Genomic DNA, 26,539 nt, shown 5'->3' with positions numbered 1-26,539 from the left:
TAGTCATTAATTCGGGAAAGAGCTTCACCCATCACCCACCCACCCAATACCAGACCCAGAAGAGGGAAGTGATTTTTGTACAGAACCCAGACCGGCATTCATGGGCACAGCCAGTTCATCATCCATCATCATCATCATTGCACCAAGCCCTGGTCATGGGCACAGACCCCATTGTGGTAGGCACTGGACAGACACAGAGCAAAAAGGGTGTCCCTGCCTCGGAGAGCTCACAGTGTAAGTGCCAGTCTGCCATTGCTGCCTGCACTGCATTGCACTTACCCCTAGGAAGGACGTCAGCACAGCAGCAAGCAAAGCAATGATTGGTGACAGGCTGGGTTAATTCCCAGACACAATGTATTCCGGCGGCAGTTTCCCAAAAGCCATAGGGCCCAAGCAGGAGTCAAAATACTGCCTGGACCTGTCTGTGTCTGTTCCCCCACCCCGGATGGGGATGGATGACTTCCGGGCCCTGATCTGAAAAGTGCTAAGCAAGTCCTCACAACAGGTGGGAGCCCTCAACTCCACTGAAGGTCCTAGGGATTGAGGGTACTTGGCAGGTTCAGTACCTGGCAGGTTTGGGCTCAATGTCTGCAATGTGCTTTAAGAAATGTGAAGCACTACCAAAGGGCCCAATTCAGGTTTACACAAAGGTCCCTTTCCATGGCTATGGTACTGTGATGGGGCCTCACAATGGATGTCAGTTACAACCACCCTCACTTTAGGTCCACTTTATGCTGCCAGAGCCGTGCACATTGGTATTAGTGTAAATGAGAATTAGGCCCTAATTCAATGTCAATGCTTATCAACAATACATAGGCTGGGATTGTGTGATACGAGGAGGCCCTGAGTCCTGCTAGACTGGAATGGCTGGGTGACAGCCCTGCCTTCTCTAGCTTTAAATGGTTTCTTTATGTGTTTGAAAACTTTGAAGATCCCTGTTACTACAGAGGAGCCTGATACCACAGAGGAGCCCCTTACCCTGTCCTCTCCTCTGCTCCTATTCTCTGTCACTGTGGACAACACCCTGTTCTCCAAAACTCACAGGCGCATCACTTGGGCCTCACCAGGTGCCAAGTGTCCGTAATGGACAAAGCCCATCACTGAGAAGAGGAGGCTGCATTGTGTGCCAGCCATAGGAGAGGCTGGGGAAGGCCTGGAGAGAGCGATGCTGAAGGAGAAGAGGCAGGGGCAGAGGGGAGAAGGGGAACAGGACCATTATTTCCATGGGATCATATTCCAACCAGCCACGAGGCTGGGCCAGGGAATTGATGCACTTTCTGCTGTGTTCAGGGTGAGCTTTCTTGCCTTTTTTTCTCCTACCTTCTAGCAAAGAAATAACCTAGAAACCAGCAGAGGCCATGCAACCATTTTGCAGCCATTGCAATGCAGCCATTGCCCAAAACACACCTGCTGCTTAGCAAGAGAACTGTCCCTGGGGCAGCATCCATCTGTCTGCTGGTGGAGAAGGGAGAAGGAAAAGGAGAGTACTACCGGGGGAGAACTGGTGGCTTCTCAGGAAGGCAAGGGTACCTTGTAACTTCCACTTGTCGCTCTTGTTTCCAATCAGCACATCAGCATCCCTCCAATAATCGATCTTGCCCAAAATCAAGACTCACTAGGGCTGTGGGCTTCACTCAGCTTAGCCTGATTGTAATGATCTCTAAATCTGGTGATTTACCCTTATTAAATTGCACATTCCCAGGTGCAGATGAGGCAGCTCATGCCAGAGATTGAACCAGGGGCCTTTAGAGCCAAACACACGAGTTAATATGGCCTGAACTAAAGATGCAGCTGCCCATGCAGTTGGCTGTAACAAGCTCACAGCCTGCATGCATTGGGCATAGCAAGGGGTGTATAATATGCACTCTCCAATGTCTAACTATTCCTAATATACAAAGCTCTTCTGCACATCTGGAAGTTCCTCTTTTTCCTGTTGTAAACATTGGGTCTGGACTTGCTGTTTCCAGTCAGTCAGCATCAGACTTTTCTAGGATCAGCAAATACCCTGAAAATAGCACTTGCCTCTTCAGCTATTTACCATGATCCTTCACTTTGTCTTCTCCAAATTTACCATCGCTCCTGGGCTCGATCCTGCTCTATAAGAATCAGTGCATGCCATCAACTTCTATGAGGCCCTCTTATCTACCGTCATATCCATCCCTGCCTTTACCTTATGCAGACTCTTGCTTGCCATGGGTACATTTCACTCTTCTCCAGATTGTCCTCCTTAGTGTACACACACACACATATGCACTCACATGCATGCACCCACATGCACACGCACACACACACACACATACACACACGATGCACTACTATCCCCCTTATCAAATAAAGATGAAAACACCCTGTAGATTTTCTGTTGTTTCTTTACATTTTCACCCTATTATAATGAATATAAAAAAATCTGTATAATGCTGAGAATGTAAATTTTGCTTTACATACATTCAGTAAAGCACAATCCCTGCTGTGAATAGTTGCAGCCTAGCAGAGAGAGGAGACATTATTGGAGAAGGGAATTAGGCAGGATAAATCCTGGCCTGGGTGGGTTTTACAGAGAGATTGGAAGGAGCAGTGAAAGCAGATGGTTATCTAGAAACGGGAGAATGTTCCAACTCTACAGCAGCATGAAGGTCAGTGTAAGCCAAGAGTGGGAGCACTGAGATGGTAGGGTTGGGAGGTGCACAGAGCATGAGAGGAGGGAGCTGGAAGACATGAGGTCAGAGAAATGGGCAAGGGCAAGATACTGCAGGACCTGGAAGGCAGGAAGGATGAGTGTGATTTGGATGGGGCCATAGGTCAGAAACCAAGGGAGGGATAGAAGAGGAGTTGATGGGGCCAGAACAGTGGGAAAGGTAGAGGTGAGAAGTGGGGAAGCCAGAGGAAAAGGTAATGATGGTCCATGTGAGAGCTGACCAAGGCATAGAGGAGGGCATTAGCCATGGAGACATGGAGGATGGGGTGCTTTTAAAAGGAGTGAGCATGAGCCTTGGAGACAAGGAGGGCAATGAAGCTAACAACAGTGGTAGAAAAGGGAGGTGAAGGAATGGACTCAAGAGGAAAGGCAAGAAACTCAGAGTTGGAGAAAATGAGTTTCAGTTGGTGGTGGGTCAGCCCAAAAGAAATGTTGGAGAGGCTGCTGGAGATGTGCTGAGATGAGACTAGATTTGGTGGTGGAGGGGGCAGGAAAAGCCATGTGGGTGAGTGAGGTCACTGATGGGGAAGCTTAGAGAAGACAATGAGGAAGGGACTAAGGAATGAAGGAGCCAGCCAGCAGCACAGGAGCAAGCAAATGGAGCTGAAAACAGGAGAGTTTGAGTAAGAGTTTGTAAGGGGCGTTTGGGGGAGAGTGGGTGTGGTGTTCTGGTTTTGTTCAGTTTTTTTGTTTTTTGTTTTCCTTGACAGGAGCTTAGGCGGGACGGCTATGACAGCTTCAAAGGCAGCAGTGGTAGTGACCCACAGAATGCAAGAGGCAGTGAAGATGACTGGATATGGAAGCAGTGGGATCTACATTATCCTGGAGCAGGGACTTGAAAAGAACTTTGTTTTTATGAAATGCCGCCTGATAGAGCTGATGGAAGAGATGATCCAAGAGGAAAGAAGCAAGTGGAAGCATGTGACTATGAGAATCAGACAGATGAAAAGACTGACTAGTGAAAAAGAAATGGAGCTCAAGAACAGGTTTGCTGAGTTGGAGAATGAAGAAGGGGCACAGCAGGCACTAACAGAAGGAGGGAGGGCAAGGAAGAAGAGACCAGTGGCTAGTCCTATAACAAGAAGGGAAGAGTCAATGGATACAGCCAGAGTTCAGAAAGTCCTCTTCAGACATGAAGAGAGTAGCCAAATCAGTTACAAAGGCAAAAAGAGCTTGTGAACATTTTTATAAGAGACACCACTTAGTTAGATAATTGCTGGACCTAGAAGGTGGTGACCACGTTTGTGTTAAACTAAATGGAGAAAAAGAACGGAGAACGGGGAGGAAGGATAGCTCAGTGGTTTGAGCGTTGGCCTGCTAAACCCGGGGTTGTGACTTCGATCCTTGAGAGGGCCATTTAGGGATCTGGGGCAAAAATTGGGGATTAGTCCTGCTTTGAGCAGGGGGTTGGACTAGATGACCTCCTGAGGTTCCTTCCAACCCTGATATTCTATGATTCTATGAACTCCAGCTGTCGTAAAGAAAAAGAATTCCTTGCCCAGAACATATGCGACTGAGAATGACAGTTGAGAGTTCAACAGAAACTGTCAACATCTACGGTTTGTTCCTCAGAAAGAACAGTCAATAGAGCAAACTTGGCAGATGCAGAACAACAAGAATATTCAAAGGTTCCAGACCAACCAGAGAAAGTCATTTCAACTAACGTACACACAGATGACCAAGCTGTTATGTGTTCCTATCGTGTAATAAGAAAACCAGTCTGATTCAAATACACTTAACACAATGATATGTACTGAACTTTCAATGATAGCATGATCATGTAATGTTAGAAGTGTAAAATAGCAAATGTAATGGAATGTTAAACTGTTCTTAATACTCTTCAGCCACTAGGAGGCACCATGTGTAACTTACCTTATCCATGCTGAGAGCAGCGACCACTGGCAGGGCACTGAAGTATATTAAAGGTACAAATCTCACGCATCTTTGGGGTGGAAGTTCTGTAACCAGTCCACATATGGTACATGACAGAGATCTCCAGTGAATGTGCCAAGCTGGGGCACTGCCTGATCCCTGGTCCACAAGGTGCTGTCCTCGGCTCACTCGCATCTCCCTGTGCACTTAGGGAAAGGCTATCAGAGAGGCTGCTTTGCAGACAATGGTGAGGATGCCTCCAGGAAAACTAGGCCCCCATATCTAGAGCCACAGGATGGGACCAAACCCTTGGCTGAGACTTTCCTGCTTCCTTCTCAGTGTATATTTCACTGTCAGCAGATGAGAGTAACTTCAGTATTGGCAAGTGGAGATGAGAGAAGCGGGGAAATGCATGCGTCCAGGTGGGGACATGGAGAACAGCCACAGCAGTTATAGATAAAGAAGAGTGGGAGTAAGAGGAGGTGCCAGGGCACAAGGACTATGAGAAGGAAAATCCTGGGAGTTGGGGAAGCTAGCAGAAGGGAGACTAGAGCACTGGCGAGTGGGTGAAGGTCAAGGAGAGCGAGGTATCTCTCTGTCTCTCATCACTGGCATGAGCAATGCAAGCCCTGGGCTAAATGGACCATGCAGGCAGGGCCATTTTCTTCGTGGGTAGCTGCCATCCTGTTGTTTGGTATAGCTGGTCATATCAAATCCCTGTCAGACAATTCCTCATACTCCCCAGAGGTCACAAGCACTTTCTGCTAAGGCTGGGATGAATTTCCTAGACCTATGGCTCCTTTTACAAGGTAGCCATGACTGCCGTACAATCTGCCATTTGATGTGTGACACTTTCGCATTGTTGTGTCTCTGTTCCCTGTCTGGACACACAGGGCTCATCAAACCTCTCTACTTCACAGAGTGCTTGGGAGCTTCATTAATAAATGTCACTAACATGCTTGCAGATCCTCAGATGAAGGGTGCTATGGAAGGTCTAAGGATAGTGAGGTGCCAAAATTTGCACAATACAAAATTACTCAAGATAGTTAAGCCCCAGGCAGATTGCAAAGAGCTACAAAAGGATCTCACAAAACTGGGTGACTGGGCAACAAAATGGCAGATGAAATTCAATGTTGATAAATGCAAACTAATGCATAGTGGAAAACATAATCCCAACTATACATATAAAATGATGAGGTCTAAATTACCTGTTATCACTCAGAAAAAGTTTCAGAGTAGCAGCCGTGTTAGTCTGTATTCGCAAAAACAAAAGGAGGACTTGTGGCACCTTAGAGACTAACAAATTTATTTGAGCATAAGCTTTCGTGAGCTACAGCTCACCTCATCCACTGAATGCATCCGACGAAGTGAGCTGTAGCTCACGAAAGTTTATGCTCAAATAATTTTGTTAGTGTCTAAGGTGCCACAAGTACTTCTTTTCTTTTCACTCGGAAAAAAAGATCTTGGAGTCATTGTGGATAGTTCTGTGAAAACATTCACTCAATGTGCAGCGGCAGTCAAAAAAGCGAACAGAATGTTGGGAATCATTAAGAAAGGGATAGATAATAAGACAATAATAATAACATATTGCCTCTATATAAATCCATGGTACGCCCACATCTTGAATACTGCGTGCAGATGTAGTTGTCCCATCTCAAAAAAGATTGGAAACGGTTCAGTAAAGAGCAACAAAAATGATTAGGGGTATGGTACGGATTCCTTACGAGGAGCAATTAATAAGACTGGGACTTTTCAACTTGGAAAAGAGACAGCTAAGGGGGGATAGGATAAAGGTCTATAAAATCATGACTTGTGTGGAGCAAGTAAATAAGGAAATGTTATTTACTCCTTCTCATAACACAAAAGCTAGGGGTCACCAAATGAAATTAATAGGCAGAAGGTTTAAAACAAACAAAAGGAAGTATTTTTCACACAATAAACGTCAACCTGTGGAACTCCTTGTCAGAGGATATTGTGAAGGCCAAGACAATAACAGAGTTCAAAAAAGAACTAGATAAGTTCATGGAGGATAGGTCCATCAATAGCTAATAGGGATGGTGTCCCTAGCCTCTGTTTGCCAGAAGCTGGAGTGGGCAACGGGGGATGGATCACTTGATGATTACCTGTTCTGTTCATTCCTTCTGGGGTACCTGGCACTGACCACTGTCAGAAGACAGGATACTGGGTTAGATGGACTTTTGGTCTGATCCAATATGGCCGTTCTTATGTTCTTATGATTATTACTGTTATTATCAATAACAATATATTTCTACAACACACTGGAATTTACTTTAACCATGCCCCAGAATAATATAAACCACCTCTCCCAATGAGAGAACCACAGTGGCATATGAAAGATGCTTTAGATCTGTATGATATGGAGTGGTCTCTCTGGATTTTCTTTCATACTTAACCATCTTGTTACTGCCAAATCCATTCGCTACTTCTTGCAGACTTATCTTGAAGGACCAGGTGTCCTCTGACATATCCCTGATTTCAATGGGAACATAGCAGCACAGCAGTGGAACATATATGCCAGCTGTGAAGGGCTAAAGCAGAAGACAGAAGGGAAAATCAAATGCTCATTTCCTTACCTTGCAGAGAGGATGATAACCCGAGCCTCCAGCTCCTTTGCTTCAAGCAGCAGTGAAGTCACATTTTTGGTTCCTGGGTCAAACTGAAGAACTTTCTCAGCCTGTGATTAGTGTGAGCAAAGCTGGTTAGTGCAGCGGCCTAATGCTTGCTGATGAGAGCCATTCTATCTAGAAAAGGTTCAAGAGAATTCATTAAACTGTATACAGCTCTGCTAGATATGGTAGGTTAACTAGGTTTTTTCTTTTTCTTTTTTCTTTTCTTTTCTTTCTTTGCTTTTCTTTCTTTCTTTTCTGTTTTAGGTTTTTTTGTTTGTTTGCTTTTTGGGGAGGGTTTTGCACTGTGCATGCAAACTGAAGTCAATCAAGACCCAAAAAGAGGCGTGCATTGTACAGGAAAGAGAAAAAGGCTTTTGAAATGCAATTGAAAACTCAAACGAGTGTTGTTTTTCAAAAACACGGGGAATAAAAAAAATATTGCACAGGGTTAACCTTTGGGAGTAAAAGTGAGCATCTTACACCAAGGGACCATTTCCTTTGGGGAGGAAAGGGGGTCAGTTCAATTTTCAAAAAGAAAAACTTGCAAGTTAATTACTGGTTCACATGCATGTCTCCAAAAGAAATCCTTCTGGGGTCAGCTGGCTAGATTTCCATTCTCAAGTTCAAACCAAAACTATGTCAATATAAAAACGTGCTACCAAGAAACATAGTCATGGATCTTTTTTTCTTTCTTTCTTTCTTTTCTTTTTTTTTTTTTTTTTGTGTGGCTGTGGCTATTTGTCATTTGCTAGTTAGATTGGTGGGCGGCGTGCATTTCCATGCAAATATACCTTGGGTCCTCGCTTGTTGTCATAGGAAAGTTGGTCGAGGTTTTCATAGTTCCTTTTTTTACTCTGATGAATAATGTGCACAGAGAAAATATGTAGACACAGAAGAATATTATAAACAGTTGAAAATGACGTGTAGTAAAGCAATCCAACATCCACCTCCTCCTCCACTGTTTGCTAAAGGGCCTCTATAACGCTGGAGCTCGCAAAAACCATTACTAATAGGAGAGGGTGTCTGGGCTCTTGTGAAAACCTTGAGTTGAAAAGCCACATTGATTAAAACAGGCCTGAACCTCATGGTTCGTGCGATGTAGTTGTATGTTCCCATGTAGTAGAAGGGACTTTTTTCAGCATGAAATGCATATCTTAAATTCAGAGATAATTTATGTGTCTATAAGGGCTTGAGCTGCTGTAATTCCTTAGAATTATTGTGGAAGGACAAAATGTTCTGTATGGAAAAGTGCTAGATAAATGCAAGGTACTTTTCTTATTATTATTTTCTTACAGTCATGTTCACCCTGAGTGAGTGTTGAAAGTGAAATGTCTGTCTGGACTCCATATCTGCTGCGGGGATTGGAGAGTTTTGTGGAGCTTTGCTCTCACTCAAAAGAGAAAGAAACACTTGATCTATTCTGTTCTGGACCAAAGCGTGACAATGTGGAAGCAATGGTGATCACGGGATGACATGCCAGCCTTTACCTGCTGCACGGGGGAAGGCAGGAGGGCAGGTCACCAAAACACACCTTGGGAATCCAATTACAAAATGGGCACCTGCCCTTGGAAAATACAGATATAGTATAAAATGGTCCTCTCTGCCCGGCACTGTGGATTGCTATTGCCATGGCGCACCTGGCAGGCCCTCCATCTGGGGAGCTCTCCCTGACCTCAGTGGGAATGCTAGGTGTGATCAGGTGCAGAATAGGCCTTGTGGAGAAAAGCCCTGAACCGTAAGTTGGGGAGAAGAGTTCATCCCTCTCTCACTTTCAGTTAGAGCGTTGACCAATTTCCCATTCTCAGCCTCAGAATGCTCAGTCTCAAAGGAGCCAGTGGCATGGGACTTCCCTCTGAGCTTGCCTTTCCTAAGATTACCTGCAAAAGGACACATAACCCAGAAGGCCGGATCCTGCAACAGCTTATTACAGAGCAGAGTGCATACTACCTGGAGAAGCCAGTGCTCGTGCCAGTAAACATTACAACTGCTAGTGCATGCAGGATCAAGGCAGAGTTGTATTAAAGCTAGAGATGAATTCCCCTCTAGATCTGAATATTTCTGGACTTTGGGGGGTTCAAAATCTTCTTCCAAATTTTGCAGCATAGTCTCTTGTAGGAATGAAATCCCTGATAGGGATCTGCCGTGCGTCTACCAAAAAGTGAAGAAGTAAAGCATTTTCCCCCAAGTTATTCCTTAAACATGCATCTGTTTTCATCTCTGCATCTTGATTTGCAAACTGCATTGATTTGTCTCCCTCTTTCTGCTCTCAGAGCTGCTTCTTTTAAAAACTTGTTGCTATTTCTCCTGCCTGTACAATGCTTGCAGGGTGCTATACAGTGAAGGGATGGGCCCTTCCATTGCCTTTCTCCTCCCTGTTCTTTCCTCCACATAAATTCCTCCACAGGCAAGATTTTTGTTTTCCTAAGACTCTAGAATGTTATACAGTAAATGCATCTACCGTAGAAAAGAATCTGAAGAAATAAAATATACTCTGAGCCCAATTCTGCCGTCATTTCAGGCTCCTTCTACTGGTGTCCATGGTAGGAATTTCCAGTGCTTCTTCTCAGTGTCTCATCATTTCACATGGCACAGGGAGACACAGAGCAACATTGCAACAGAGAAAAGCAGTGTCTGGGTGGCAGGAGGCAATGAAATATTCACTCCCTTCCAGATGTGTTGGTCCTCTCACTCAGGCGGAAGCTTTCAGCAGTGCACTCGAGCTTCCTGTATTTCCTATTTCTTTTATTTTCCAGTCTTGAATGATCTTGTGCACACGCATAGCGGTGCTGTCCTACAAGCGAACTGGACAAAAGATTGGAGAGTAGGGAACGATTCTATCCTGAGCCTACTGGGGCTAGACAAGATGGGACCTAATGAGTCATTGCTAGAGCTACAGGTCTGCTATATTAGCAGAAATGTCATAGGTACTGTGATTTTTCAGTTTGTCTTTGACTTTGCTTTGTGTCTAGGATTTTTCTTTGTCTCCATGATTTCATAGGCTGTAGAGCTGGGGTGGGTGGGTCACCCAGGCTATGGTCCAACCACTTTTTCCCACCCATCGCAGCGCAGGGCAAATGATTCATTAGCTCCAGGGCCAGGAAGGAGGCATCATGCGGGAGAGCCATGCCTGCATGCTGAGGGGATAGCAGGAGGGGAGCCAGGCAAGCCCCAAAGAACAGGAGCCACCGCTGCAGGTGAGTGCGGGGCGGGGTCCCTCTGCTACCCACCCCCAGCTCCTCTCACTCCCCAAGGGGACAGGACTGGGCCCTCCCCTATATGATCCCCCCACTTTAAATGGCATTCTGATGACATTACACACCGTTTTCCTCTAAATCCATGACTTTTACTCGATTTACTGTGACTGTTCAATGATTTTTGATAAAAAATGCCATGACAAACCTGCAACCCTCGTCTTTCCCATCCCTAATTTCTATCAGTTATCTCTTTAGCTGCTCTGGTTCCCAAGGGTTGTTGCTGGGCTCCCCATAGAACAACAAAGCTACACAAATCATTCCAAATGAATCATTTTTAACAGATTTCACCTCTTTGTGCATTGTCCACAAGCTGCTTTTCATTGTCTTTAATTAACTAACATAATCAAATAACGTCTGTACAGTCCTGAGTCTACAGTATGTATTTGATATTTGAAATGTAAAATGTTTGGCTGAGACATATGGGTTGTAGGGTCCTATGTCTGTTTCCTGATTAGGTGAGTGTATCTCTTAGTATCAGGCATTTGAGGCAAAGACTCATGCTCAGAAATTAAAAATTCACTTTCCACGACTAGTCTCCAGCATTTGCTTAGAAGCTGTGGTTTGCCCAGTGTTCTGGTTTGGGGGCACACTCACAGAAAAGAAGCCCAGCAGGCCTGGGACACAGTCAGCTCAGAGTCACTTAGCAACGCAAAGGTACTCTGTGGCCTTTATTGCAGTCTTGAACAATCTCTAATAACTACTGGCTAGTGTTCAAGTGTTAATTGAAATGACTTTGGCTGCTTGCAGAAGGCAGAGCTCCTCAGCCTAATGAACAGCAGCCAGATCAGGCTGATAGTCACTGGAGATGGGCTTGAACCAAACCTGAAATCTAGCTGTTCACAGAGAATTCAGCACTGGATAGGAATGCTGGGCATAAATGCCTGTGTTAAAATTATTAAACCACCAAAACAGTGTTTGGGTAATGCTCAGAGCCTGACTGAACTCTCTGAGGCTGTCAGGTAAGATGTGACAGGAAATCCTAATGCTCCAACCAATGGTTTCAGGCCCCAAGAACAAGGGAACATGGAGTTAGAGATAAGGAATTTTACAATGATCAGTCACCATGAATACTCAGCCTTCTGCAGATAGATGTTGGCAAAGCCTGACAGCATGGCAGCAGCTTCTCCTTTCTGCTCATTTGCAGTTCGGCGCCAGATCAATGCTCAGTCTGACCATATGGTTGGGGAAAGGACTAGGGCAGGCCTGAGTTCATGGAAAGGAAGGAAATGGACAAAGGTTCAGGTGCATTAGCCCAGGGATCAAACCCTCTGTGATAAAAAGGGCAATCAGAACCAGAAGAGACTGGGGAAGAGGTGAAGAAACCCTATGTATCACCTAGGTTATGCAGGAAGTCAGTCTAGATAATCACAAGAGTCTACTCTGACCTTGGAATCTATCGGCTAGCTTCTAGACTGATCCACACATCACAGCAGCTAGTTGGATCAATGGAAACCTTTCCAGCTGATGTCTAGTCCACAGCAAAGGAAAAGGGTATGAGATGGCCTGACAGTTGCCAAAGAAGTGGCAAAGGAGAAGGCGACATAACATCTAAGAGACTGGTCCCAGGTTCTAGAGGGGATCTATAGCAACCTAGTGGCTGCCAGAAGACATCATGTATTCAGCTCAAATGCAGTGCAGGCCCCCACATAGACCCGCGCCCCACCCCGCCCCATGCTCTCAGTGGCTCTCCTTCACAAATGATAGGCTGACAAAGAGTATAACACAGAACTGGGGCAGTCCCCCCTGGGGCGTAAGAGGACACAGAATATGGCTGTGAGTGAGTGTGATGTTCTTTTGCTGATCCAAAGGACAGTGCAGGAAACAGCAGGGAGTGGGGTATCGGAGAGAGAATAGTACAAGTTGTGGACATGGAAGTTGTAAGGTGAGTGGCAGGTCTGAGTCTAGGGACATGAACTCATTGACTCAGAATAAGGGTGACAGTGACTCTTCCAAAGCCATCAGTACTGGAGGGCAGGAACATAATGAGAGGGGGGGCTGGACCCAATGGAGGAGGTCTCAGATAAAATGCCAGCCAAGTCAGTGCTACTCACTGAGAACAGAGTAAGCAGCAATTTTTGCCAGTACCAAAAATCTCCAACAGCTGGAGATGGGACACTAGATGGGGAGGGCTTTGGGTTACTACAGAGAATTCTTTCCCAGATGTCTGGCTGGTGGGTCTCGCCCACATGCTCAGGAGCTAACTGATCATCATATTTGGGGTTGAAAATTTCCCCCCGGATCACATTGGCAGAGATGCTGGGGGATTTTCACCTTCCTCTGCAGCATGGGGCAAGGGTCACTTGCAGGTTTAAATTAGTATAAATGGTGAATTCTCTGTAACTAGAAGGCTTTAAGCCATGGTTTGAGGACTTCAGTAACTCAGCCAAAGGCTAGGGGGTCTATTTCAGGACTGGGCGATGTTCTGGTGCCTGCAACTTGCAGGAGGTCAGACTAGATGATCCTGATGGTCTCTTCTGACCTTAAAGTCTATAAGTCTCTGAGACTTGTGCTGTAGCAAGGAACCCTTAGGCTTCCTATTTGGGGGGAATGTTTGACTCTAAGAACCATTTGGGCCATGGAAGAAACTGCCCGAGGAACCATCAGTAGGGATACCCCATGCTGAGAGCATGCACCCATCTCTCAGGGATGGCCAACAGATAGCTAATTCGGTGCTGGTCCACTGCAGAAATAGGCGTGTGCTAGATGAGCCAGAAGAGGTGTCTCCCAACTCATGGGTCTCTCTGATTCTAAGCAGATTCATCAAGTAATGTCTGCAACTGTGTCTACCAATCAACAACCCACTCTGCCACATCTGGCTGGTGGCCCAGCAGCTGCTGCTATGGCTAGATCCTAACAAATTACAGGTGTTGCCAGTGATACATGGCAGGCTTCAGAGGCACCACTCACAGGGATTGCCTAGTAGACAGGAAGTGTAACTATTTTACAGGGCTTCTCTGGGAAGCTCCTACAGTGTGAGAGGCTTGGATGTTTCCTACCTGAAATGGACCCAAGACTGTTACCTTGTACCCGTGAGTGTGGGTGGGAACTATCACTTCCACAATCCAGTCATGGAGGAGGCTCCGCGTCTTCTAGTTAAAAAATTTCCCTTCAAACTGCTCAGAGTAAGAGTGCAGTCAAGGGGCTTCCTGTCTTGTATGTGCCTGTTCAGTGTTAATCTTACGAACTGAGCTCTCCTACTGGCTCAGTCTCCCACTATCCACAGATGACTCAGACATGCCCACACTCATACTGCACCTGGTGAACCTCTACTAGGCTGGACGTAGCTATCTGCCCCTTTGCTTGACACTGAAAATAGGGGCAGTGCACCTCCTTGATAAAGCTGCTCTCAGAATCCACAAACTTACTCTCATTTACAACATGGGGCATGTCAGAAAAGCATGTTTAGCATGTGCTTCAACGGAGATGGGTTAGGGTATATAATAATGGCCAAAGAGCTGAAAGCTGTGTAGAGAGGGCACTTTATTCCTCTGTGCAGTAATGCATTGACTGCCCTTTCCCTCCTAAGCCACAAAGCAAGTGCCAATTAGCCATTAAAAAGCTGTTCTTCTGGCTCTTTTTTGTAATTAGCTTTGCCAAGTTTGCACTGTACCCTAGGGAAGCGTCAAAGGGGAGGGGTGCTTTTCCTAAGCTGTGCAATTGGTTCTCTCCCTGGTTGGGAATCGCCCGGGCGAAGTATTTGCAGAGCTCCAGGTTATTCTTCCCTTCATTTTGTAGTTGATTTACACGTAGGAGATTTCGACTATGGCAAAGCAAGTGAAATGAATAAAGTACAAAGTTCTGTCAGGTACTAGTCAGACACTGTTGATGCTTTAAGCATAATGTTAGCCATGTTACAATGGAAAGAAAAGGTGTTTTACATACAGAAATCTACATACATACAACAGTCTGAGACTTCTAGTTTTGTTGTTGTTCTTTAACAAAATTACATGACAATGTTTAGATACTGACCTTGGATTCTCTCTCTTCCAGGAGCGTCTCCAGCTTCTTCTGTGCAGCACGACCCTCGTGGTCATCACTGACGATTAGTATGATGTGATTCCAGTTGTACACTCGCATCATCTCAAACCAGACATTGGATTGGTGAGAGTATGGTGGGACAGTGCGCAGGAAGGACAGGTGGATGCTCTGCAAGGAACAACAAAGGTTAAACGTAGACTTTTGCAGCTCATTCTCACAGAGGGTATGTCTCCTTGATCAATCAGTTCCACAAGTAGTGGGCAAGGCTCAGAGGTCCTAGCAACTCAGGAATTTCTGGTGACCCTAAAACACAGGCCTTTGGGTCTCAAACCTTTAATTGGCCTCTATAATACAAAATTCCCTTTTTCTGGCTCGGATTTCAGACACTCTTGTTTCCTGGGGCTAGTCCAGTGCCTGGGGAGGTCGAATGTGTGGCCTATAAGAAGCAGAGCTGACCTTGTTATTCATTGTTAATAACAGTCAGTGTGTGCTTAGCCCTTTTTTCTGACTGTAAATTGTGACAAATAACAACTTCTTCTAAGCAAGCACATTTATTCTTAAGGTAAAAGCATCACAAAGAAAACATATAAAAACAAAAAAAGAACCTACACACATGTTAAGTGACAGGCTTCAGAGTAGCAGTCGTGTTAGTCTCTATTCGCAAAAAGAAAAGGAGTATTTGTGGCACCTTAGAGACTAACACATTTATTTGAGCATAAGCTTTCGTGAACTACAGCTCACTTCATCGGATGCATTTGGTGGAAAATACAGTGGGGAGATTTATATACACACGCAGAGAACATGAAACAATGGGTTTTATCATACACACTGTAAGGAGAGTGATCACTTAAGATGAGCCATCACCAGCACCGGGGGGGGGAGGGGTAAGGAGGAAAACCTTTCATGGTGACAAGAAAGGTAGGCCATTTCCAGCAGTTAACAAGAACATCTGAGGAACAGTGGGGGGTGGGGTGGGGGGGAGAAATAACATGGGGAAATAGTTTTACTTTGTGTAATGACTCATCCATTCCCAGTCTCTATTCAAGCCTAAGTTAATTGTATCCAGTTTGCAAATTAATTCCAATTCAGCAGTCTCTCGTTGGAGTCTGTTTTTGAAGTTTTTTTGTTGAAGGATAGCCACCCTCAGGTCTGTAATCGTGTGACCGGAGAGACTGAAGTGTTCTCTGACTGGTTTTTGAATGTTATAATTCTTGACGTCTGATTTGTGTCCATTTATTCTTTGACGTAGAGACTGTCCAGTTTGACCAATGTACATGGCAGAGGGGCATTGCTGGCACAGGATGGCATATATCACATTGGTAGATGCGCAGGTGAATGAGCCGCTGATAGTGTGGCTGATGTGATTAGGCCCTATGATGGTGTCCCCTGAATAGATATGTGGACAGAGTTGGCAACGGGCTTTGTTGCAAGGATAGGTTCCTGGGTTAGTGGTTCTGTTGTGAGGTGTGTGGTTGCTGGTGAGTATTTGCTTCAGATTGGGGGGCTGTCTGTAAGCAAGGACTGGCCTGTCTCCCAAGATCTGTGAGAGTGATGGGTCGTCCTTCAGGATAGGTTGTAGATCCTTGATGATGCATTGGAGAGGTTTTAGTTGGGGGCTGAAGGTGATGGCTAGTGGCGTTCTGTTATTTTCTTTGTTGGGCCTGTCCTGGAGTAGGTGACTTCTGGGTACTCTTCTGGCTCTGTCAATCTGTTTCTTCACTTCAGCAGGTGTGTATTGTAGTTGTAAGAACACATGATAGAGATCTTGTAGGTGTTTGTCTCTGTCTGAGGGGTTGGAGCAAATGCGGTTATATCGTAGAGCTTGGTTGTAGACAATGGATCGTGTGGTATGATCTGGATGAAAGCTAGAGGCATGTAGGTAGGAATAGCGGTCAGTAGGTTTCTGATATAGGGTGGTGTTTATGTGACCATCGCATATTAGCACTGTAGTGTCCAGGAAGTGGATCTGTTGTGTGGACTGGTCCAGGCTGAGGTTGATGGTGGGATGGAAATTGTTGAAATCCTGGTGGAATTCCTCAAGGGCTTCTTTTCCATGGGTCCAGATGATGAAGATGTCATCAATGTAGAGCAAGTAGAGGAGGGGCATTAGGGGACGAGAACTGAGGAAGCGTTGTTCTAAGTCAGCCATAAAATGTTGGCATACTGTGGGGCCATGCGGGTACCCATCGCAAGTGCTTACCAATGTCACCTATCAGTCTTATCGGACTTAGTAGGTCAAGGTCTTCCAACCCTTCTACAAAGGTTACCTTCCCTCCACTTGGAAAGAAGGGCCTGTCCTTTTGCTGGATCAGAAAGCAGGCCCAGAGTCAGTTTAAACGCAGGCTATTTATCCAAAAGTCCTTCTGCTTCACCCTTCATAAATGATCTGGAGGATGGTGTGGATTGCACTCTCAGCAAATTTGCGGATGATACTAAACTGGGAGGAGTGGTAGATACGCTGGAGGGGAGGGATAGGATACAGAAGGACCTAGACAAATTGGAGGATTGGGCCAAAAGAAATCTAATGAGGTTCAATAAGGATAAGTGCAGGGTCCTGCACTTAGGATGGAAGAATCCAATGCACCGCTACAGACTAGGGACCGAATGGCTCGGCAGCAGTTCTGCGGAAAAGGACCTAGGGGTGACAGTGGACGAGAAGCTGGATATGAATCAGCAGTGTGCCCTTGTTGCCAAGAAGGCCAATGGCATTTTGGGATGTATAAGTAGGGGCATAGCGAGCAGATCGAGGGACGTGATCGTTCCCCTCTATTCGACACTGGTGAGGCCTCATCTGGAGTACTGTGTCCAGTTTTGGGCCCCACACTACAGGAAGGATGTGGATAAATTGGAAAGAGTACAACGAAGGGCAACGAAAATGATTAGGGGTCTAGAGCACATGACTTATGAGGAGAGGCTGAGGGAGCTGGGATTGTTTAGTCTGCAGAAGAGAAGAATGAGGGGGGATTTGATAGCTGCTTTCAACTACCTGAAAGGGGGTTTCAAAGAGGATGGCTCTAGACTGTTCTCAATGGTAGCAGATGACAGAACGAGGAGTAATGGTCTCAAGTTGCAATGGGGGAGGTTTAGATTGGATATTAGGAAAAACTTTTTCACTAAGAGGGTGGTGAAACACTGGAATGCGTTACCTAGGGAGGTGGTAGAATCTCCTTCCTTAGAGGTTTTTAAGGTCAGGCTTGACAAAGCCCTGGCTGGGATGATTTAACTGGGACTTGGTCCTGCTTTGAGCAGGGGGTTGGACTAGATGACCTTCTGGGGTCCCTTCCAACCCTGATATTCTATGATTCTATGATTCTATGATTCTGCTTTTAAAGCCATAATATCCTTTCCCCAAAGCAAAGAATACAGAATATCTAACAACACACCCTAAGCCAACACCCCAACCCTTCCTGAGTCTACATGGAAATCTGTCTTGTACATACAGCAAAGGCTGTCACACCAGGAACTTGAACACAGATTTCACACCTTGGGAGCATTTGATGGGATTGCATGACATGGGGCTTAGTTATTGTCTTAGGAGTCCCAGTGTCTCTCCAGTCAATGAATGACTACCCCTTCTGCTCCCACTGGGAATCCAGTGGATCTGCCCCCGACTGGGTGCAGCAAGACACGTACACAATGGTTTCCTTGGAAAGAAGAAGCGATGTATCAGACCCCATCAGTTAGTGCCGACCTGCAAGGGACTGTGTAGCCAACATGCAAATGGGGTGGCTGACAGGGAAGGGGGGATCCCTGCTGCCAGTATCTAGGAGGAATCATGTTACCTTCCCTGTATATGCAGACAAATCCCTGGGGAGAGTGGAGGTGAGACAGCCTCCATCTCAAGGAGAAGGACGAGACTTACTGACATGAAGGGAAATCTATGACACCCACCCCAGGGTGGGAAATGCCCAAGAAATGTGCATGACAGCTGCTCGGGAGACGTCAAAGGTAGCTCCAGCTAGGAAGGAGGGGGAATGTCTTCCCACAATCTATGACTGCCTGATGGTCTGTGAAAATGTATAAGACCCTGGGTGGAGGAAAAATTGCTGCACACCCTGACTCAGTATGTGAGGATTAAAAGTCCATCAATACACTTCCCCCCAGATAAGCTAGGATTGTATGTAACCTTTCTAGGGGGAGATGGGACACATATTGCGATGCCATGCAGTATCTCTGGGGTCCACTGCTTTAAATGAATGGTTTCTGTATGATTGTGTCCTACTCCATGGGGCAGGGCTGCACTGCTCCTCCAGGAACCATGAACAGTGGGTGGGGATTAAGGCAAATCAGCCAGTTTGGAACCCCCCAGACAGGCACCATCTCCTGGGGAGGCTCATGCATATTGGTTCAAACTGGCTTTCCAGAGACCAACGGACAAAGAAAGGACTTTGTATAAATAGTTGGAATTCAAACTGACTCAGGTTCTTTGTTCTGATCCAATAAATGGCCAAGACCTCCTGTCGAAAGAGTGCCCCAATCCTCAAGGAAAGGGTTGGAAGGACTGAACCTACCAGGGTCCCATGAGACTCAGGGCTGCTGTAGTGTTTTCCCCACCACAGGGATATTAAATTTAATTATATTATGGTCACTATTACCAAGTGGTCCAGTTATATTCACCTCTTGGACAAGATCCTCTGCTCCACTTAGGACTACATCAAGAATTGCCTCTCCTCTGGTGGGTTCCAGGACTAGCTGCTCCATGAAGCAGTCATTGAAAGTGTCAAGAAACTTTATCCCTGCATCCTGTCCTGAGGTGACATGTACTCACTCAATAATTGAAATCCCCTATTATTATTGAGTTTTCTATTTTTATAGCCTTTCTAATCACTTTCACAATCACATCCTGGTCAGGTGGTCAGTAATATATCCCTACTGCTACATTCTTATTATTCAAGCATGGAGTTTCTATCTCTAGAGAGTCTGTGGTTCAGTTTGATTCATTTAAGATTTGTACTCTATTTGACTCTATGCTGTCTTTCACATATAGTGTCCCTCCTGTACTTGGTCCCTGCGGCCATGGTTTGCTTTTACTGAATACACACACATATGATATGTACCGACAAGGCAGGTAATCGTACATGCTGCATTCAGTGCAATAAACTGGATGACCCCCACTCTGCTGCTGGACTTCTACCTGCATTCTTTTTACTCATGCAGTTTTCTTTTTATGCGTTTTATTTGTCTGGTTTGTTTCCCTGGGGCGAGGGGTGTTCATTGGCCTATGTTTAGAGAATGTTAATCAGGTGTATCTATCACTCCCACTCCCTCTCTAAACTCCCTCACAAAACTCCCCTGTTAGCTGCTCCTGTTCGCTAGGACACTGCACAAGATGAATCGTTGGTCTGATTAGAGGTAGTCAGAAGTGTCTGAACAACATTTTTTAAAATTGAAAAATGGCCATTTTTGGAAATCCATTTTTTTTTGCAAAAAATTGTTCACTTTCAAAAATGTTCATGCCAGTTTTAAATCATGTTAGGATTGTTTTGATCTGTTTTTATAATTTCCATGACCATTTTTCTGATTTTCCTTTCCTTTCTTTTCTTTTTCCTTTTGCCGCTTGCCTTTCATTTTCCAGTGATTTTTGGGAAAAATATTTTTAAATGACTGGGAAAAAAGAGGAAAAACTCAGGATAAGAGAGGAAAGAAAGAAATAAGTTGAAACTTAAACAAACAAATGAACAAAAATATTAGCCTGAGACAGACACCTAGTAAGTTTCACCCTGAACAGTTTCATTTTGGCAAAATTATAAGTAACTAAAAACAGGGTCTTATAATGGAGGTGTTAAGTAATTTTAACTATAGTTGCTGCTACCTGCCGCCTATAATAAACATCATTAATTGCAGGGAGTATTAGCTCTGCTGAGAAAAAAAAAACCCTAGACTGATGTATAAGTGAATATCCTTCTATCTCTGGCATCAATTGCATGATTAAAATGCCTTTTTAATTGGCAGCATCCCTCCTAACCCATATGGGATGTCCCTGAGGCTGGCATGGATACAGACACCCCATCACCTCTCCAGCTGTAACACCACACTCATTTCCTAGCCTCTGATAGCACTTTCCTCTGAAGTCCACGCAATTCCCAATTTTCAACATCACCCATGTCTCTTCTCCTGTCCTAACAGCATCAGACAGGCACCACATTGGGCAGCAGTGAAGTCTAATCAGTGCTCCCATCACAAAATATTCAACATTATTGTTTGCTCAGCACTCATTAGCCATAAGCACCAAAGTATCCAGCTGTCCCTTGCTGACAATTCTCCCCCATGATTTGACCACAACCCAGATTCTGATGCCTACAGATGCTCTTGGATCAGTGTTAAAGGTCTTCACTGCAACCCTGCTTATAGCAGCTGTATGAAACTTTAACCAGTGCTCTAAAGAATTAAGGTTGTCCACAGAACAGTTACAAGATGGGGAGTGGCAATATAGCTCCGTCACTGGGGCTCACTTGGTTTTTGGAGGAGCCACCTTTGGGGTATTTCAGTCTCCAGCATTAATCAGTCTTGGCCTTGGTTTTTCTACTGAGGTTGCTAACAAGATAGCAATTGAGATAATGGGGGAGGGTTTTTTTTGGGGGGGGAGAGGAATTGGGATTTATTTGAGGACACATGCTCTGTTGGAACTGGCTGAGAACATCCACTCCTTACCCATAGATCCAGGACCAGCCTTCAGATGTGAGTGACAAGAGATGTGCACTGAACTTTTGCTGTTTCATTTCATGTGAATCTGTTGCTCCTCTCTGACTGAAATTTGGCTTTCTTTGGAATGTGGATGAAATGGCTATTTTTGCACTGACATTTTCATCAGTGAATATTCACAGTTTTCCATGCAAAAGCCATCAGCATATGAAATATGGACTCTTTTGAAATAGACTCGTTTTTACTCAATAAATGTAGAACTATTCTACCTGAAAATGGGTCCAGCTTCAGGTTTGTAATAAAATGAGAATGTCACAGCACTTCTGCAAGGACTCTGTGGAACTCCTTTGCTTTTACAAAACAAGTACATTGTACAAGGTCAGCCCTGAAGTGAGGAGTGTCTGATGAAGGAGCCACCCACCATACTCCCCCCATACCCTGCACATGGCCAGATGCATCAAATTCATCACTCTGCAGAGGGCCAGCATAAAGCCTAGGCAAGGCACACTTACATCCTCAAACTAGGGTGTGTATCAGACATGAATGGCACCTAGTCCTTGCCTGGCCCTCTGCCCAGGGGTGAATCTCAACCCAAAGTGAATAGACCTCTTCATTTTCAAAGGGACATGAAGTGTAGTTTGGAACTTAACTTGCTATTTCTTGGCCGCTGGGCAGACTGCGTGTTATTTCAAACCAGAAGATAACCAATATCACTGGTGTTAACCTCCAATCACAAAACCAAACAATCTTGAAGACTAAAAAAGCTCCTGTCAAATGGATAGACAGTATTAGGGTCCTCCTCCATCTCTGCAGTTCCTCCAGCATCCAGGGACCACCCAGGAGGCTGCCGGCTGTCACTAGTCAGCAGTTCAGGAGCTAGTTCATGCATTTGATTTGGCTAAAGAGCTGTGAATCCAGCAGCCTGACAGAGAAACACTGCAGAAATGATCCAGCGATATGTAGATCAACATTGTGAGGTATCAAAACCAATAAATTCAGAGAGAGCCAGAGTAGGAGAGAAAAAGTGAGAGTTATCAGATCAATCTGGAGACGATAGGTAGATAGATAGATAGATAGATGTATTTTGGAAAAAGTAGTGCAGAAATCATTAGTCAATTCTGATGGATGTTCTTCATTTATACCACATGTATGAGATACGTACTAGGAAACATGCATCAGTTACCTTATCAGAATATATAGACATGCGTGTTGTCAGACCAATGACAGGAATCCTGTAGAAGCCAGCTGTGTATGATACAGGTGTTGGTGTTAGGTGATCATTTGGAGCAGGTGGGTGACTAACTAATATTGCATAGACCTGTAGGACACAGGATAGATGATACAAACATTATTTTATAGGAGCAGAATGATCATGAAATGTGAATTTCCTTTTCTTTTCTGTACATTAAGTAGCCAAGTGCTAACGTGGTCACGGAATTCAAACAACAGGAGATATAAATAATAAAAGAATACATAAGCAACACATGTCATGATGTGGTTCGGTAGATGAAGGAAGGCGTGTATGAAAAGGCTGCTTCTTCCCTTAGACTGAAGCCCTCGCTATTAAGAAGAGATGGGTCTGTTTGGGGTTTCATCTTAATGGAAATGCAATGCTTGGCAAGCTAAACTAATAACTCTTGTGGATTACAGATTAAAGAGAAACATCTCTTTTACAGTCACACTATGTAATGAGATTTATTTAACCACACATTTAATACTCAACTCTAATTCCCCTCTGAGGACTATTACAAACAAAGTGGTCAGCTGGGATTCCGTGAGAGAGAGAGCGAGAGACAGACTGAGAGAGGGAGAGAGAGTCACAACACAGAACAAATCAGCCAGCTGCCTGCTAAGCATGCACACACACCAAAACCCAAGAGGAAGGGAGGGGAGGCACATGGGAGATTCACTCAGGTAAGGGCATGAAGAAACATGGATAAAAATATGTCTTAGCTACTTTCTTTTCTCTCAGCAAAGTAGGGTTGATGTGATGGCCAACATGATGATATCATTTCATATGAAAATCACTTCTATAGCCCCATAAATGTACCTGGCACTTGACAAACAAACAGTAGGCCAGCTCCCCAGCTGGTGTAAATGAGTGTAACTACACTAAAGTCAGTGGAGTGATACCAATTTGCACCAGCCGAAGATCTAGCCCCAAAGCATTTTCAGCAGTGGTCCCCAAACTTTTTACCTCGTGCCCCCTTTACCCTTGTCTGCACCCCCCCGCTCCCCAGAGCCGGGACCAGAAGTGGGGCAATGGCTCTGGGAGGAGGGACTGTCCAGCAGTAAGGGGGCCAAGGCTGGGGCCATTGCTGGAGGTGGGGGTAGGAGTCTGGCGAAGGCCAGCAGCCAATGCCCCAGGAGCAAGGCCGGCAGGTGCGGCCGGGAGCAGAGCCCCAGGACTTAGGCCTGCAGCCAGATCACCAGACGTGGGGCTGGCAGCTGGGACCCTGGGTGTGGAGCTGGCAGCTGGGCTAGGGCCAGGAGCAGAGCTGGGTGGCACGCCCTCCCCGCCCTCCGTAGGGGCTGGCCTAGGCCCCAGCTGCATCCCCCAAAATGTTCCTCCCTAGGGGGGCATACCCCACAGATTGGGGACCTCTGATTTACAGTCTGAGGGTCTGTCTACACTGTAATCAGAACTGTGACTGCAGCATGTGTAGACATACCCAAGCCAACTTTGATCTCATTCTGCCTGGAAGAAATAGGTTTTGAGATGGGGTTTAAGGAAGGTAAGTGCACTTGCCGGAAACAGGGAGACTCTCAGGGGCAGCATGTTAGAAGGGGAATAACTGGGAGTGGAAGGAAGAGAGGAGAGTATTGAGAGGAACACAGGGTCTGAGCAGGGGAAGGAAAGCAGAGATAGGGCTGTAGGGCTCACAGGTGAGAATGAAGAATTGATGCTGAGTGTAGCCAGGGGAGGGATCTAAGGCAGAGGGTTTGCTGGCTGGAGCTGGGTGAGGGACATGACATTAGCTGGCTGATAGGAGAAGCAGGAGAACAGTCTAGAGTGGCAATGGACAAGGCAAAAGGCCATCAAGACGTGCACAAGGGTCCTAGCAGGGAAAGAGTTTGGGAAGGAAGTGCTGGGGCTGCATTAAAGAGGGCACAGCAACAGGACATAGGGGAGATAGGATGCTGGGGGAGATGCCGAGGGAAGAGGAGAGTCGGATTAAAGCCCAGAAGTCTTGAGGGACAATGGAATTGTTAATGGGATAGAGAAGTGAGGATGGTAGAGGAGTGGGAGGGAGGGAAGACAAGAGAAGCAGCTCGGATGTAAAGAGCTGGAGATGATGGCAAGGAGATGTCAGCAAGGCAGCTGGATGGGGGAGAATGGGTGGCGGGGAGGAGGAGAGTTAGGAATCAATGAGCTCCAAGGGGAGCTGTCACCAAGAAAGTCAGAAAGAGGAGGGAGTAAAGGCAGAACCTCGTGGCACAGAGGGGAGAATGAGCAGCTGTGAAGCTGAGGCAGGCTGGGCGAGATTCACGACAGGGCAAGGTTGTGAACCAGAGGACGTAATCCTGCAAAGGGCAGCGCCTCCTCAACTCCAGCCAGCTGCAATGGGAGCTGAGAGCAGCAAGCATTGCAAATGGTCCAGCACCAGGAGACGGGGAAAAGCAGAACGGGAGGGAGCGATTGACAGAGCTGAAAGCAGCACAGACCAAAGAGGAAATGGGGAAGGATGCATCCCTTTGACACAGTTGGGAAGGGCCAGGGAGGAGTCAGAGGGATGGAGAGGCTGGCAGCTGCTCATGCTGGGCAGTTCAAGCACTGGGATATCTCAGGGTATGTCTGCACTGCAAGAAACCAGTGGCTGGCCTGTGACAGCTGACCATTGGTACCGTTGTTATGAGTTGCCAGTGGGTGCTCGATCCCCACTCCATCCCAAGCTCTGCCCCCCTTCCCCCAAGTCCCCACCTCTGCCTCACCTCTTCCTGCCCTGCCCTGTTCTGAACCCCTCCCCTGAGCACGCCCCACCCTTGCTCCTCCGCTACCCCCCAGCACCTCCTGCATGCTGATGAATACCTGATTGTGGCAGGCGGGAGGCACTGGGAGGGAGCGAGAGAAGCTGATTGGGGGGGCTGCCATTGGGTGCTGAGCACCCACTGTTTTTTTTCCGTTGGTGCTCCGGGGTTGTGGGACCTATGCAGCTGACACTGGCTCGTGGGACTCGGGCTGTGGGGCTATAACATTGCAGTGTAGACATTTCAGCTTGGGCTGGAGCCTGATCTGTGACATCCAACCCCGCAAAGCCTGGCCACATGACCTCAGCAGATTCAACCCCTTGGGAGATGCTGCACATTATTCATGGCAGCTGCTAACATAAAATGGCCATTTTGCAAAATTTTATTTCCAAAATTCTTCTCTGACACACTGAAATTCTGCTCATGCTTAAGGTCAAGAATAAGAAAATTAAAGTTGCTGAAGGTACCCCGTGCCAAGGCATAACCCACCCATAAGTGAATACTGCCCATTCTTGGTATGCTGGTCCAAATAACCCACAGCACTGGCATTTCTAGAGGGTGAAGAATATCACTGGATCACATCATGACAAGTTGACTACGAAGCTATATAACAGTTATTAAAACGCATCACTGGACAGTGTCATTCAGCACAGGGCTGGGAATGCAGCACACTCTTATTGGATATTCATGAGTCAAAAAATCTCCGTTGTTTAAAATGCGCAAAAGTTGTCTCAGGGCAATCTGGGTGCAGAGGGCCAGACCAGGAGTACACACCCCTTAAGCTCCACCTAAAACCTCAAATAGGGCTTAAATGAGAATTAAGAGGTGCATAGGCCTTTTGCTAGCCCTCTACATAGGTGAGAAATTACCTACTAATACATGTGATCAAGCAAATGATGAAACAATACTGTCAGTGCACAAGATATACTGTCCTGCAGTACAGTAGTGGTTCTCTACTTGAAAGGTAACTAACTCACTTTTCTTCATGTGCCAGTATATTTATGCCTGTATCTGTAATTTTCACTCCATGCATCTAAAGAAGTGGGTTTTTTACCCTCAAAAACTTATGCCCAAATAAATCTGTTAATCTTTAAGGTGCCATCAGACTTTTTGTGGATACAGACTAACACGGCTACCCCGTGATACTAGTATTGCCGTACTGTATACTATTTATGCCTGCCTCATGTGGCAAGATTAATAAATTCTATCTTTTCAATTGATGTTTCGATATCATGGTGATTAGACGGATAGATAGATAAATAGATAGAAGGTGCGTGAGAAAGACAAGATTTCGAGCTACACAGAGCTCTTCTTCATGTCTGGGAAAGGTAATCAGAGTGTCACAGCTAAATATGAGCTGAAACAGATTGCTAAGCATAAGGAGTTAATAATACATGTTGCAAGAGACTATTCAAGATGAAGTGAACAGTTATCACCTCTTTAGTCATAGGACAGAGGAGGGTTGGGGGATTACATATTGTTGTAATGAGACATAAAAC

At 45.7% G+C, this 26,539-nt stretch overlaps 1 protein-coding gene across 14 annotated transcripts in view; it reads right to left on the bottom strand.

The window, feature by feature from the left end:
* The window catches only part of GRIN1 (glutamate ionotropic receptor NMDA type subunit 1), a 73,908-nt gene that overhangs the window by 39,734 nt on the left and 7,635 nt on the right, over positions 1–26,539 (bottom strand). For 9 of the 14 annotated variants that reach the window (XR_006275992.1, XR_006275994.1, XR_005289184.2 and 6 more), the window contains exons 2-5: positions 22,255–22,389; positions 14,421–14,597; positions 7,989–8,051; positions 7,162–7,262 (exon numbers count right to left, since the gene is read on the bottom strand). Coding sequence is in view for 8 of the 14 variants with exons in the window: in XM_038374571.2 (XP_038230499.1) it covers positions 7,162–7,262; positions 7,989–8,051; positions 14,421–14,597; positions 22,255–22,389 (476 nt within the window). In the remaining 6 variants the exon portion in view is untranslated. The remainder of the gene's footprint in view (positions 1–7,161; positions 7,263–7,988; positions 8,052–14,420; positions 14,598–22,254; positions 22,390–26,539) is intronic. The other 5 variants (XR_006275993.1, XR_006275995.1, XM_038374572.2 and 2 more) reach the window with 1 other exon arrangement.

This window comes from Dermochelys coriacea, chromosome 16 (genome assembly GCF_009764565.3).
Source record: "Dermochelys coriacea isolate rDerCor1 chromosome 16, rDerCor1.pri.v4, whole genome shotgun sequence".
Classification (NCBI taxonomy): Eukaryota; Metazoa; Chordata; order Testudines; family Dermochelyidae; genus Dermochelys; species Dermochelys coriacea.
The sequence above is the reverse complement of the archived record's forward strand: the minus strand, read 5'-3'. Positions and strand labels throughout refer to the sequence as shown.